Raw genomic sequence first — 14,797 nt, forward strand, 5'->3', positions numbered from 1 at the left:
AGCTGATTGGTTTCTATGCAGAAGTGTGACTGACTTTGCACTCTGTAGCTTTAGTAAACAAACCCCATTGTATCCTTTAATTCTGTTTATAGATGATTTCTTTGTGAATTTTATACGTTGGTATCCAGTGTTTACTATTCTGGATGATTTATTTGTAAACGTTGTCTTGTTACATTGTATCCTTTTTATTATTCTATTTATAGATGATCTTTTTGTGAAGTTTTGTACGTTGTATCCAGTGTTTATTATTCTGGATGATTTCTTTGTTTTGTTACATTGTATCCTTTTTATTATTGTGCTTATAGATGATCTCTTTGTGAATTTTATACATTGTATCCAGTGTTTATTATTGTGGATGATTTCTTTGTAAGCGTTGTCTTGTTACATTGTATCCTTTTTATTATACTGTTTATAGATGATTTCTTTGTGAAGTTTTGTACGTTGTATCCAGTGTTTACTATTCTGGATGATTTCTTTGTTTTGTTACATTGTATCCTTTTTATTATTCTGCTTATAGATGATTTCTTTGTGAATTTTATACGTTGTATCCAGTGTTTACTATTCTGGATGATTTCTTTGTTTTGTTACGTTGTATCCTTTTTATTATTCTGCTTATAGATGATTTCTTTGTGAATTTTATACGTTGTATCCAGTGTTTATTATTGTGAATGATTTCTTTCTAAACATTATCTTGTTACATTGTATCCTTTTTATTATACTGTTTATAGATGATCTCTCTGTGAAGTTTTGTACATTGTATCCAGTGTTTATTATTCTGGATGATGTCTTTGTTTTGTTACATTGTGTTGTTTGTATTGTTGCGCTGTGACGGGTGTCACTCACTGTGTTGATCTTGCAGGGTGACGTTATCTGACGGTTTGTGTGGTGACATCAGAGATCGGCGTACATTTGTGGTGATCCCGGCCGGACCGAACCCAACATGGAGACGATTGGACCTCTACTCCTCGGCCTGATCCTGACACTGAGCAGTGAGAAACCACATGGGGGAGGGGTAAAAGGGTGGGGGATTTTTAGATGCAGGAAGGAGGAAGTGAATAAAAAAATGACGTACCATGTACATAATGTAATACAGAAAGGGGGGGGGTGAGGGGGTAATTACAATGCACAGGGCCCCCGTAGTAAAATGATGATGCCCCCCCTAGGGTTGCCACCTCATCCCTTTAATCCAGGACACATATGAATTACACGGGCTCTGAGGATGATATAATGCACATCAGGCACCAAGTGAGTTTATTTACCACCTTAATCAGACACAGAACCTGTAATTAATGTGTCCTGGTAAAAAGGGATGAGGTGGCAACCCTACCCCCCCCCCCTCCCCTCCCCCGGTGACTTCTCTCTGTGACACCTGGCAATGCCAATTGGGACAACAGTGTGATTGATCCAAACAGCTGAACACCCAGGGTGAGCCTCCAAAGTAGGACAAAACTGTCACATATAAAACATTCAGGTGCGACTTTTGAGGGTCACCATTGAAGTCTGCGGCCCTCAAATCGCATGAGTCACGCCAAAGTAAGGCATGAACTACTATGAAGTCACTGCGACCTTAACCAGTTCTTGACCCAGAAGATTTACCCCCTTAATGACCAGGCCATTTATTGCGATTCAGCACTGCTTTAACTGACAATTGCCCAGTCGTGCGACGTTGTACCTAAATAAAATTGACGTCCTTTTTTTCCCCCACAAACAGAGCTTTCTTTTGGTGGTATTTGATCACCTCTGCAGCGTTTATTTTTTGCGCTATAAATAAAAAAAGAGCGACAATTCTGAAAAAAAAAAATATTTTTTTCTACTTTCTGCTATAAAACATTCCCAATAAAAAAATAATAATTTTTTCCACATTTTTGTCCAATTTGTATTCTGCAATGTCGCAGTCCCGCTAAAATCGCCGCCGCCATTACTAGTAAAAAAAAGAAATATATAAAAATGGCATAAACTAGTTTGCAGACGCAATAACTTTTGCACAAACCAATCACCAATCAATATACACTTATTGGGATTTTTTTTACCATTGGGAATTTTTCTTTTTGTAAAAACATGAAAGATGTTACACCGAGTAAATAGATACCTAACATGTCACGCTTTAACCACTTCTGGACTGGAAGATTTTACCTCCTTAATGACCAGGGCATTTTTTGCAATTCGGCACTGCGTTACTTTAACTGACAATTGCGCATTTGTCATTATTACTGTAACAGTGCATATTTTTAGCACTGATTACTGCAGTAATGTCACTGGTACCCCCAAAAGTGTCAAAAATGTCAGTCAAGGGTCCGATCTGTCCGCCGCAATGTCGCAGTCCCGCAAAAATCCCTGATCCTCGCCATTACTAATAAAGAAAAATAAATAAAAATGACATAACTCTTTCCCGTAGTTAGTAGACGCGATAACTTTTGCGCAAACCAATCAAAATACGCTTATTGGGATATTTTTTTTTTTTTACCAAAAATATGTAGCAGAAAACAAATTGCCCTAAAAGGATGAAAAATTTTGATTTCTCAATTTTTTTTTTTTTTTTGGGGGGGTGGGGGGAATATTATATAGCAGAATGTGAAAAATATTGTTTTTGTTTCAGAATTGTCGCTCTTTTTTGTTTACAGCGCAAAAAAAAAAAAAATTGCACAGGGGATCAAATACCACCAAAAGAAATCTCTGTTTGTGGGGGGAAAAAGGACGTCAATTTTATTTGGGTACAGCGTCACAAACTAACGCAGTGCCAAAATGCCCAAAAAAATAGCCTGTTCATTAAGGCGGCAAATCCTTCCGGTCCAGAAGTGGTTAAAGTGTTGGTGTGTGTAAAGGACGGCGTCCCAATACTTTTGGTTATATAGTGTACAGTAAACCCCTCTCCATTGCGGGGGTTACGTTCCACACCCACCTGCGAAAAGTGAAAATCCGCAAAATAGAAATACCGTATTTAAATACACCCTGGGCATGTTTTATAACTTTTACAGTATTTTTAAAAGCGTTTTAAGGTCTTTAACCACTTAAGCCCCGGAAGATTTTACCCCCTTCCTGACCAGGGCCTATTTTGCGATTCGGCACTGGGTGACTTTAACAGACAATTGTGCAGTCGTGCGACGCTGTACCTAAACAAATTTGACGTCCTTTTTTTCCCACAAACAGAGCTTTCTTTTGGTGGTATTTGATCACCTGTGCGATTTTTACTTTTTGCGCTATAAACAAAAAAAGAGCGTCAATTTTGCAAAAATAACAATATTTTTCACATTTTTTTTATATGAAATTCCCCAAAAAAAATGTAAAAATCTAAATTTTTTAACATTTTAGGCCAATTTGTTTTCTGCTACATATGTTTGGTAAAAAAAAAATCGCAATAAGCGTAGTTTGATTGGTTTGCGCAAACGTTATTGCGTTTACTAACTAAGGGAAAGATTTTTGTCATTTATATTTATTTTTTTTTAACGAGTAATGGCGGCGATCTGCGATTTTTTTTTTGCATGACTGCGACATTGCGGCGGACAGATCGGACCCTTGACTGATATTTTTGACACTTTTGGGGGGACCAGTGACATTACTACAGTAATCAGTGCTATACATATGCACTGTCACTGTAAAAATGACACTGGCAGGGAAGGGGTTAACTTTATTATAGATGCAGTGACTATGTGTGTCCCTAGGGGCGTGCTTCTAACTGTGATTGGATGTGGCTTTTCATGTAACAGCAGAGATCTACGGTCCTACATAGCAGGACCGTATGATCTCTGCAGTTACACAGGGGAGAATGACAGATGGCTTTGTTTACATCAGCCGCCTGCCTTTCTCCCGGTGTAACCGACGATCGCGAGTGAGCGGCGGACATCGGGAGCGGGCCTCCGGCGGCGCGCGCTCGCTCCCTAGAGCCTCACAGCTAGTGACGTACCCCTACGTCACTTTGCCAGTGAGGGGCTGACTGCCGCCATATATAGTCGTGCGGCAGTCGGCAAGTGGTTAACATCTTCTGGACCGGAAGGATTTTCCCCCTTAAAGACCAGGCCATATTTTGCGATTCGGCACCGCGTTATTTTAACTGGCAATTGCACAGTCGTGCGCAGCTGTACTTAAATAAATTTGGCGTCCTTTTTTCCCACAAATAGAGCTTTCTTTTGGTGGTATTTGATCCCCTGTGCGACTTTTATTTTTTGCGCTATAACCAAAAAAAAGCGACAATTTTGAAAAAAAAAATATATTTTTCACATTCTGCTATATGAAATTCTCAAAAAAAAATGTAAAAATCAAAATTTTTAACATTTTAGGCCAATTTGTTTTCTGCTACATATTTTTGGTAAAATAATTCGCAATAAGCGCATTTTGATTGGTTTGTGCAAAAGTTATCACCTCTACTAACTACGGGAAATGGGATATGCGATTTTTAGTGGAAACATTTAGTTGCAACATTGCGGCGGACAGATCGGACCCCTAAGTGACGTTTTTTACTTTTTTGTGGGTACCAGTGACATTATTACAGTCATCAGTGCTAAAAATATGCACTGTCACTGTAATAATGCCATTGGCAGGGAAGGGGTTAACCAGTGCTGTATTTTGGCCTAGGCCAACAAGGCCCAGGCCTAGGGCGGCACTTTGCAGGGGGGAAGCAAAATATCTGCCCCCACCTCCACCTGAGAGTCTATTGGCCACTGTTTGCTAGAGCCAGCTGGCATCTAGCAACCAGTGACGTCACGGCCATGACTCCCTAGCCCTGGCCATGATTCAAAGTGGAGGAAGATTTAACTTCCTCCTCCTCCGCACCTAGAGCTCGTGGGGCCCAAAGAGTCCTGCCGGTCCGGTGACAGTGGGGTGCAGGGCAACAAAATAAAATCCACCAATCTAACGCCTACAGCAGCTGCTGCTGCTGAGCTGCGACGTCTTCACACAGCGAGCGGACAGCCGGCTGGCCTTGGAGGATAGCTAGAACTGAGAGCCTGCGAGGGAAAAGACCTCCACTGCCACAGCGCCACCCTGTCCTAAGCAGCAGCGGGTGCAGCATCTTCCCAGAGCCTGCACTCCATCTCAAACCTCCTCTCCGCTCCCAGCTGGGACATCAACAGGCTGACCGAGGGCCCAAAAGACGAGGACAGGTGGGAGGTGGGTGCATCACACACACCTACCCACAGACAGGGGGGAACAGGAGTGACTGCAGGCAGGGCTAGGGGGTCTCCCACTCCTCTCTCTCCCCCCCCTCTCTCTCTCTCACCCCCCCCTCTCTCTCTCATCCTCCCTCTCTCACCCCCCTCTCTCACACCCTCCCTTACCCATCCCCCTCTCTCTATCCCACCCCCTCTCACCCACCCCCCACTCTCTCTCTCTCACCCCCCCCCTCATGAGATCTCAGTGGTTCTTGCTGGGACTTGTAGTCCTTCAATTTTGGAGGGCGTCACATCCGTTAAACAGGAAGGGGTGGGCAAATTTAAATAGGAGGGGGGGGGGGGCCCAATTTTAGTCTTGCCTAGGGCAGCACAAAACCAAAATACACCACTGGGGTTAACCCTGTGGGTGATCAAAGGGTTAACGTGAGCCTAGAGGAGTGATTCTAGCTGTATAGGGGCGTGGCTTGTGAAATGACCATAGAGACATGTAATCCTATATAGAAGGATCACAGGCGCTCTGTGTTTATTCCAGAGAGAAGAACGGTCAGCTGTGTTTACAACATCTGACCGTTCTTCTCTCTCAGCGGGGAGCGATCGCGGGTGTCAGACGGCAATCGGAGCCGCCTGCCCCGTGCATCCGAGTCCCCGCTGCCGATTGGGGGCAGGAGCGAACCACCGGCGGCGCACACTCACCCCCTGGCAGCCTGCTCGCGTCAGACATAGACCTACGTTGATTCGCGCAGCAGAGCCACAGTGCTGCAGTAAAAAGGCGGCGGCTTGTCAGGAACCGATTAAACACACTTTTAAAACAATAGAAACACATTTAAACCCATAAAAGATACTGAGAGAGCAAAAGCAATGGAAAACACAAAAATATTTAATTAATAACAAATTAATTAATATAATAATATTAATAGGTCTTACAGAAAAAAACGGGAAATACCGGGACTGCGAGAACTGAACCGCGATATAACGGGGGTTTACTGTACGGGTGTCGGGGGTTAAGGGCAGACACTGGAGTACTAAGTCCCTTTCTGTTTCAGGTTCCCAGATCCGATGTGCGGCGTTACCCCAGAGCCAGCACCCCGTAGACGTCCTCCTCCCCTGTGAATACGTCCTCCTGGAACCAGGAGCCGCCGGCCTTTCATTTACACGACAAAAGGTGACGCTCGTCCTTCGCAACCTGACCGTAACAGAAGAACAGCAGTCGGAGACTATGCCGGAATATCAGACACCAGAAGACACAGAGGTCCCTATTCTCGAGGTCAAAGGTCAGTATTTATCATTTAAGGGTTACGGCAAGTTCATACGCTGGCAGCTGACATTTTTTTTTTTTTTTTACCTGATATCTTTTTATGAACTAAATGAGGAGGGGTTAGCCTTCATTCATCTCTGTAGCTATAGGCATTGTGAAGAAATTAATTTTCAAAATTTATAACAGAGGTGGGGCAGAATCTTGGCAGCCTGCTGGCTCTCTAATGTGAATTCACAGGAGGTATTCTTTATTTGTTAGAAATTCAGTGAAACCCGACTGTTTGTGACCTTCTGACAGGGGCTGACTGGCAACTTAGTACAAAATAGAGGCCCATGGTGCAGCAACTCATCCCTTCTCCCACTCCCCATCTTCCTGGCCTCCTCCTGACCCCCATTCCAGGCTGAAGCTCCGCTCTAGGTACTCTCTACTCACTGGCCGAATACGGGTTCCCGACCTGGCTACCAGGGAGGGGTTGGGGGGAGCTGGGACAGCTTGGCCAGGGGGGTCACCAGGGGAGGAGAGTCTCCAGTGGGGCATAGAACCGGCCTCTGCTCAGTCCCAGTTTACACCATCCATGCTTGGGGGGGGGGGGGGTCTGCGCTCTGTCCTTGTCATCATCCCGCACTCAGTAGGTCAGTGGTGGGGACTTTGTTCTTTCTTCACCAGGGATCCTTTAGGCATGTCTGTGGCAGAAGCAGGGCGGCCTTTTTATGGGGAATCAGAATGGCCTGGGGGGCAATTGCCCCCCTGCCCACTGGCCCAGTCCTCCCCTGGCTTCTGAGGATCTTTGATAATGAATTACTTCACAGTACAAACAGCTACAGAGGTCAGTGATGGCTTGTGTTAAAGTAGAACTAAAGTTATGAGAGGCGGCCTAAATAGATGGTTGGTGGGTACAAAGGCAAAATACGATATTCAGAAATTCTATGAGACTTCACCGAAGAAGAGGACTGGGTAGTTGGTATAGGGGCCCCCGGAAGGCAGTGACGGGGCCTGGGAAGACGGTGTAGGGGCCTGGGAAGACAGTGTAGGGGCCCGGGAAGACGGTGTAGGGGCCCTTGGAAGATGGTGTAGGGGCCCGGGAAGACGGTGTAGGGGCCTGGGAAGTTGGTGTAGGGGCCTGGGAAGACGGTGTAGGTGCCCGGGAAGACGGTGTAGGGGCCTGGGTAGACGGTGTAAGGGCCTGGGAAGATGGTGTAGGGGCCTGGGAAGACGGTGTAGGGGCCTGGGAAGACGGTGTGACGGCCCAGTAAGATGGTGTAGGGGCCCAGGAAGATGGTGTAGGGGCCTAGGAAGACGGTGTAGGGGCCTGGGAAGACGGTGTGACGGCCCAGGAGGATGGTGTAGGGGCCTGGGAAGATGGTGTAGGGGCCCGGGAAGATGGTGTAGGGGCCTGGGAAGACAGTGTAAGGGTCCGGGAAGACAGTGTAGGGGCCCCATACTGAGGTGTCTGCATGTACAAGGGAGAATCAAATTCCTCCTATATTATACAGCAAGTATATCTCACTCCACGTAGAATGGCTTCCTTTATTCACTCTGTTATATGTGCTGAACGTTAACTACTACAAGCCGCCATCTTTCACTTTATTTAGACTTTCACCATTGTGAATTCATTTTTGGCGCAGATTTACAAATTCAAATATGACTTTATGGTATACTCCATTCTACTTACCCCCAGGGTGTGTAGAGAACACTAGAGGAAATGTATTTATCCCCATGGAATGTAGAGATGCAATGTAACAATTGCAGAGCACGCTAGAGGGAATTTATTTACCCCCAAGGTATGTAGAGATACAATGTAACAATTACTGAGCAGGCTAGAGGGAATTTATTTACCCCCAGGGTATGTAGAGAACGCTAGAGGAAATGTATTTACCCCCAGGGAATGTAGAGATACAATGTAACAATTGCAGAGCATGCTAGAGGGAATTTATTTACCCCCAGGGTATGTAGAGAACGCTAGAGGAAATGTATTTACCCCCAGGGAATGTCCTGTATCTCTCTCGCTCCTTGCAGAGAAAAAAACAAGTGTGTGTAAAAAGATGAAGTAAATAATAATGATAAAAAAAAAAAAAAATACCTAGATCAAGGCTTGATCTAGGTCAGTGCCAGGGTTAGTATTTGGGACAAGGTGAAAGGTCAGCATCAGTATTATTTTTATTTACAGGATGTATTTTTTTTTAATTTTCAGGTTTTTTTTTTTTTTAGTATCAGTGTCAGTGTGTTTAGGTAGGATAACAAAAACAAAATCATTTTTGGGCTAAATTAAAGGTACAAACATCAACTGAAATACACATATGTGGTATGGCTGCGATCGTCAGGGGCAGGAGAATTTAATTTGAGTTGCTCTTTGGTTTTGGTAGTAGCAAGGAATCTACAGCTAAATTTAAAAAAAAAAAATAAAAAAAAAAATATATATATATATTTTTTTTTTTTTGCTAGTTTTCCTTTGATAATAAAAGCAAAATCAGGAGATATCGATTACTATTTACCACCAAATGAAAGCATGATTTGTCCCAAAAGAAAAACACGCTATAATCCCCCTGGATGCACAAAGTAGTTGATACTTCCGTATCTCTCGCTCCTTGCAGAGAAAGAAAAAAAAAAAGCGTGTGTAAAAAGATTAAATAAATAATAATGATAAAAAAATACCTAGATCAAGGCTTGATCTAGGTCAGTGCCAGGCAGAGATGTATAGTAACGAAGTAGAACTACTTCACTACTGTACTTAAGTACCGAAATGCGGTATCTGTACTTTCCTAGAGTAGAATTTTTTTCTCCTACTTCTACTTTTACTTCACTACATTTTTTCGATGATTTCGATACTTCTACTCAAGTATTTTTTTTTTTTTGTGCTGCATAGTTACTCGTTACTTTTAAAAAATTACCACTGCCAGAACAGTAGATGGCAGGTTGCATAAAGCTCAAAAAATGTGTATAATGTCATTTGTAAATCAGCGCATACGAAAATAAAGGCTGTGTATAATAAAAGCTGCTATACCAAATCTTTCCAATAAAAAGAAAATATGAAACAAATAAATGGTGCTACAGCGCTTAAAGTGCATCAAGAAACTACTAACAAACACAGGTTAATCATTTGAATAAATCATTTGAAATAATAAAAAACAATATGATGTTCAAACTTTTGACTTCTTTCGTTAATAACTACATAACACAGTACTTGTACTTCTACTTTCAGTACTTGTGTCAGTGTCAGTGTGTTTTAGGTAGGATAACAAAAATAAAATCATTTTTCGGCTAAATTAAAGGTACAAACATCAACTGAAATACACATATGTGGTATCGCTGCGATCGTCAGGGGCAGGAGAATTTAATTTGGGTTACTCTTTGGTAGGAGGTTTTGGTAGTAGCAAGAAATCTACAGCTAAAAAAAAAAAAAAAAAAATTATATATATATTTATTTATTTATTTATTTTACTATTTAAAAACAAAATCAGGAGATATCCATTACACCCCGTTCACACTGGGGCGACGCTACTTCCCAGGGCGACCTGTGAAGTCGCGGTGCACTGCTCGCACCGCGACCTCGGAGCGGCCGGCACGGACTTCATAACATTGAAGTCAATGCAGGTCGCTCCGGGTCGCCCCAAAGAAGCTCCGGACCCTTTTTCTAAGTCGGAGCGACTTGTGTCGCTCCTATTAGAACGGGTCCACAGCTTCCCTATGGAAGGCGACCTACGGCGACCTGTCAGGCGACCAGGTCGCCTGACAGGTCGCCCCAGTGTGAACGGGCTCTTACTATTTACCAGCAAATGAAAGCACGATTTGTCCCAAAAGAAAAACACGCTATAATCCCCCTGGATGCAGTAGTTGATACTTATTTACTAAATTTACTAAAGGGGTTTATTTACTGAAGCTACAGAGTGCAAAATCAGTCACACTTCTGCATCGAAACCAATTAGCTTCCAGGTTTTATTGCCCAAGCTTAATTAAACAAACTGAAGTTAGAAGGGGATTGGTTTCTCTGCAGAAGTGTGACTTTGCAACCTCTAGCTTTAGTAATAGTAATAAAATATATATATATATATATATATATATATATATATATATATATATATATATATATACAGTAAAACCTTGGTTTGAGAGTAACTTGGTTTGAGAGCGCTTTGCAAGACAAGCACATTTTTTAAATAAATTTTGTCTTGATATACAAGTAGCGTCATGTATAAAAAAGAAGAGAGGAGCCTCTAAAGTGTAGCAATATTGTTACATTTAATGAAGGTTCAATATTTAGCAACTCACATGGTTGATGATTAAAAGAGGCACATCTAAATATGCAGGCATCTGGGGTAAAGCTGTCCACATAGATCATCGCACAGCCATCTTCATCATCCCTTCCCCGCTGCACTCCACGAGTGATTCAAAGTCTCACTTTCAGATCACTCTACTGCAGGCTATTCTTCCCAGTCAGGATTGCAGACTGACAGTGGTGAGAGCCGGTGGTTCAGAAGAGGCTCCTCTTATCTCTCTTATATTCTGTAGCTCTGCTAGATTTTGATTCTAATCCCCTTGGGAAGGCTGCATATTGTGTATGGACATTTTATGGTTACACAACCTATCACATTGCTATAATCTTTGTATATAGACTATAAACCAAAGGACTTGTGGAACGAATCATCGGAGTTTCCATTATTTCTTATGGGGAAATTTGATTTGATATAAGAATGCTTTGGATTACAAGCATGTTTCCAGAACCAATTATGCTCGCAATCCAAGGTTTTACTGTATTACAATTTTTGGTTAATTTTTCTTGGATAATAAAAACGAAATCAGGAGATATCCATTACTATTTACCACCAAATGAAAGCACGATTTGTCCCAAAAGAAAAACACGCAAACAAGTAGTTGATACTTCGTATCTCTCGCTCCTTGCAGAGAAAAAAAAAAAGTGTGTGTAAAAAGATTAAATAAATAATAATGATAAAAAAAAATACCTAGATCAAGGCTTGATCTAGGTCAGTGCCAGGGTTAGTATGTGGGAGGTGAAAGTGAAAGGTCAGCATCAGTATTACTTTTTTTACAGGATTTATTTTTTTATTTTTCAGTTTTCTGGGGTTTTTATTTTTTAGTATCAGGCCCCGTTCACATAGGGGCGACGCTACTTCGCACCGCGACCTCCGAGGTCGCGGTGCGAGCAGCTCGCCGCGATCTCGGAGCGGCCGCCACGGACTTCATAACATTGAAGTCTATGGCGGTCGCCTCCGGGTCGCCCCAAAGAAGCTCCGGACCCTTTTTCTAAGTCGGAGCGACTTGTGTCGCTCCTATTAGAACGGGTCCGCAGCTTCCCTATGGGAGGCGACCTACGGCGACCTGTGAGGCGACCAGGTCGCCTCACAGGTCGCCTTAGGCTGCATTCACACTTGAGCGTAGCGTTTTTTTACCGCGATTTTACCGCGATTTTTACCGCGATTTTACCGCGATTTTTTCAGGCGTTTTTCATTGACATCTATCAAAAACGCTGGTAATCAGCCCAAAAAGAAGCTCATGTACTTTTTTCAGCTACAGGCGTTTTGCAAAACGCTCAGATGTGAACAGGGGTCATTTAAATGAATGGGGTTTTACTTGTTGGGCGTTTTGGAAGCGTTTCTTTTGAGCGTTTTTGGAGCTGAAAACGCTCAGGTGTGAATGGAGCCTTAGTGTGAACGGGGGCTCAGTGTCAGTGTATTTTAGGAAGGATAACAAAAACAAAAACATTTTTGGCCGGTACTACAGGTACAAACATCAACTGAAATACACATATGTGGTATCACTGCGATCGTCAGGAGCAGGAGAATTTAATTTGAGTTGCTCTTTGGTGGAGGGTTATGGTAGTAGCAAGAAATATACAGCTACATTTTAAAAAAATGTATATATATTTTTTACTTTGATAAATGAAATCAGGAGAAATCCATTACTATTTACCACCAAATGAAAGCATGATTTGTTTCCAAAAAAAAAAAAAAAAAATTGGAAAATATTTGGAAAAAATTTGGAAAAATTTGGAAAAACTTTTGGAAAAAAAAAATGATTTGTCCTTTTGTATCAATTGACCCTCCCTTTTAGATTGTAAGCTCTGAGGAGCAGGGCCCTCTGATTCCTCTTGTCCCAAATTGTATTTTAACTGTAATGTCTGCCTTCATTTTGTTAAGCGCTGCGCAAACTGTTATAAATCCTGTATAATAATAATAATAATAATTTGTCCTGAAAAAAATGCGGTATAATCCTCCTGGATGCACAAAGCGGTTGTGATGATATGTACAGTTTTACTAACACATGCCAAAGTTTCAAAATTGTGTTTAGGCATTAATATTTGTTTTACCCAAAAGGATTAAAGGAATCAGCAATGGCTGCAAAAAAAAAAAATCTACAATCAGATATTAATGTGTGCGGCCTGGAAAAGGGAAAAAAAAAATAAACTGTAAGGCAATATTTTGCAAATCTGTTTAAAAAATTTTTTTTTCTTATATTTATATTAATATATATATATATATATATATATATATATATATATATATATATATATATATATATATATATATATATATATATATATGTATGTATATGTATATATATATATATATATATATATATGTGTGTGTGTGTGTGTATATATATATATATGTGTGTATGTATATATATATATTTATTTATTTATTTATTATAATATATATGTATGTTCCTATATTATCAACACCACCTAGTGGCCATAATGATTTTTGTTCCTGATTGAAGTATTTATGGGGGAAAAAAATGCATTGTGGTCAGTAGGTGGCGCTGATGATATAGGAACTACACATATTAGAGAGAATACGGTGATTTTCGTTCTAAATGTGTGGATGTTTGACACTTCTCCGCAACAAACATTTTATATCCCTTATTGTAAGGAATCTACCAGACACTGGGTACCCTAAATCTATTTTGGACCTGTAATCCAAGGTTTATTATTTTGTGTTCTCCATCCTTTAATGAGTTGTATTTTTTTTTCCTCCCCCCAATCAGTGAATCTGCCCCCTCTGCCATTCGCAGAGCGCCTGCTTCACATAGAATGTGATGGAGAAGAGATTGTATGTGAGATCACCCCGCTTTACTCCCAGTTCTTCATCGCCCACATCCGTCTGCCGGAGATCAACATCGCCCTGGTGGCCAAGGCGGAGTCCGCTGTAGATTCAGACAAGCCGCTGGATGAAAAAAGCATCATACTGTTATCAGGTGAGTGTCATGTGACCAGATCCCACGCAACCTACGTTATCAGGAGGAGATCGAGCTGATCGCCCTCATGTGGCAGGGGAGAGATATTTTCCAAAAGGCCTGCAAAGAGGTGATCTCAGGATTCTCAACTCAGCAGTTACTCATTTGAGTTTGTTGACCGTTTTTACCCACTTGCCTACCGGGCACTTCCCCTCCCCCTTCCTGCCCAGGCCAATTTCAAGCTTTCAGCGCTGTCACAATTTGAATGGCAATTGCGCGGTCATGCAACACTGTACCCATATGGCATTTCTATCATTTCTTTCACACAAATAGAGCTTTCTTTTGGTGGTATTTAATCACTTCTGGGGGGGTTATTTTTTTTTTTTTTTTTGCTAAACAAACAAAAAAAGACTGAAAATTTTGAAAAAAAAAAAAAAAATTTTTCATAGTTTGTTTATAAAATTTTGCAAACCGGTAATTTTTCTCCTTCATTGATGTGCGCTGATGAGGCTGCACTGATAGGCTGCACTGATGAGCACTGATAGGTGCCACTGATGGGCATTGATAAGGCGGCACTGGTGAGGTGGCACTGATTGGCGGCACTGATGGATGGCACTGGTGGGCACTAATAGACAGCACTGGTGGGCACTGATGAGGCTGCACAGATAGGCAGCACTAATTGGCTGCACTAATGGGCACTGATAGATGGCACTGGTGGGCACTGATGAGGCTGCACAGATAGGCACTGGTAGGTGACACTGATGGGCAGCACTAATTGGCTGCACTAATGGGCACTGATAGATGGCACTGATGAGGCTGCACAGATAGGCACTGGTAGGTGACACTGATGGGCAGCACTAATTGGCTGCACTAATGGGCACTGATAGATGGCACTGGTGGGCACTGATGAGGCTGCACAGATAGGCACTGGTAGGTGACACTGATGGGCAGCACTAATTGGCTGCACTAATGGGCACTGATAGATGGCACTGGTGGGCACTGATGAGGCTGCACAGATAGGCACTGGTAGGTGACACTGATGGGCAGCACTAATTGGCTGCACTAATGGGCACTGATAGATGGTACTAGTGGGCACTAATAGGAAGCACTGGTGGGCACTGATGAGGCTGCACAGATAGGCACTGGTAGGTGACACTGATGGGCAGCACTAATTGGCAGCACTAATGGGCACTGATAGATGGCACTGGTGGGCACTGATGAGGCTGCACAGATAGGCACTGGTAGG

General features: G+C 42.3%; 1 protein-coding gene across 1 annotated transcript in view; it reads left to right on the forward strand.

Annotated features, from left to right (window-relative positions):
* Positions 1–845: 845 nt before the first annotated feature.
* Positions 846–14,797, forward strand: part of TAPBPL (TAP binding protein like) — a 29,351-nt gene continuing 15,399 nt past the window's right edge. The window contains exons 1-3 of the mRNA XM_082266837.1: positions 846–989; positions 6,149–6,376; positions 13,363–13,572. Coding sequence (XP_082122963.1) covers positions 941–989; positions 6,149–6,376; positions 13,363–13,572 — 487 coding nt within the window. The 5' untranslated portion in view covers positions 846–940. The remainder of the gene's footprint in view (positions 990–6,148; positions 6,377–13,362; positions 13,573–14,797) is intronic.

The sequence above is a fragment of the Pelophylax lessonae genome (assembly GCF_965119305.1).
Source record: "Pelophylax lessonae genome assembly, chromosome: 9".
In the NCBI taxonomy this organism is placed as follows: Eukaryota; Metazoa; Chordata; class Amphibia; order Anura; family Ranidae; genus Pelophylax; species Pelophylax lessonae.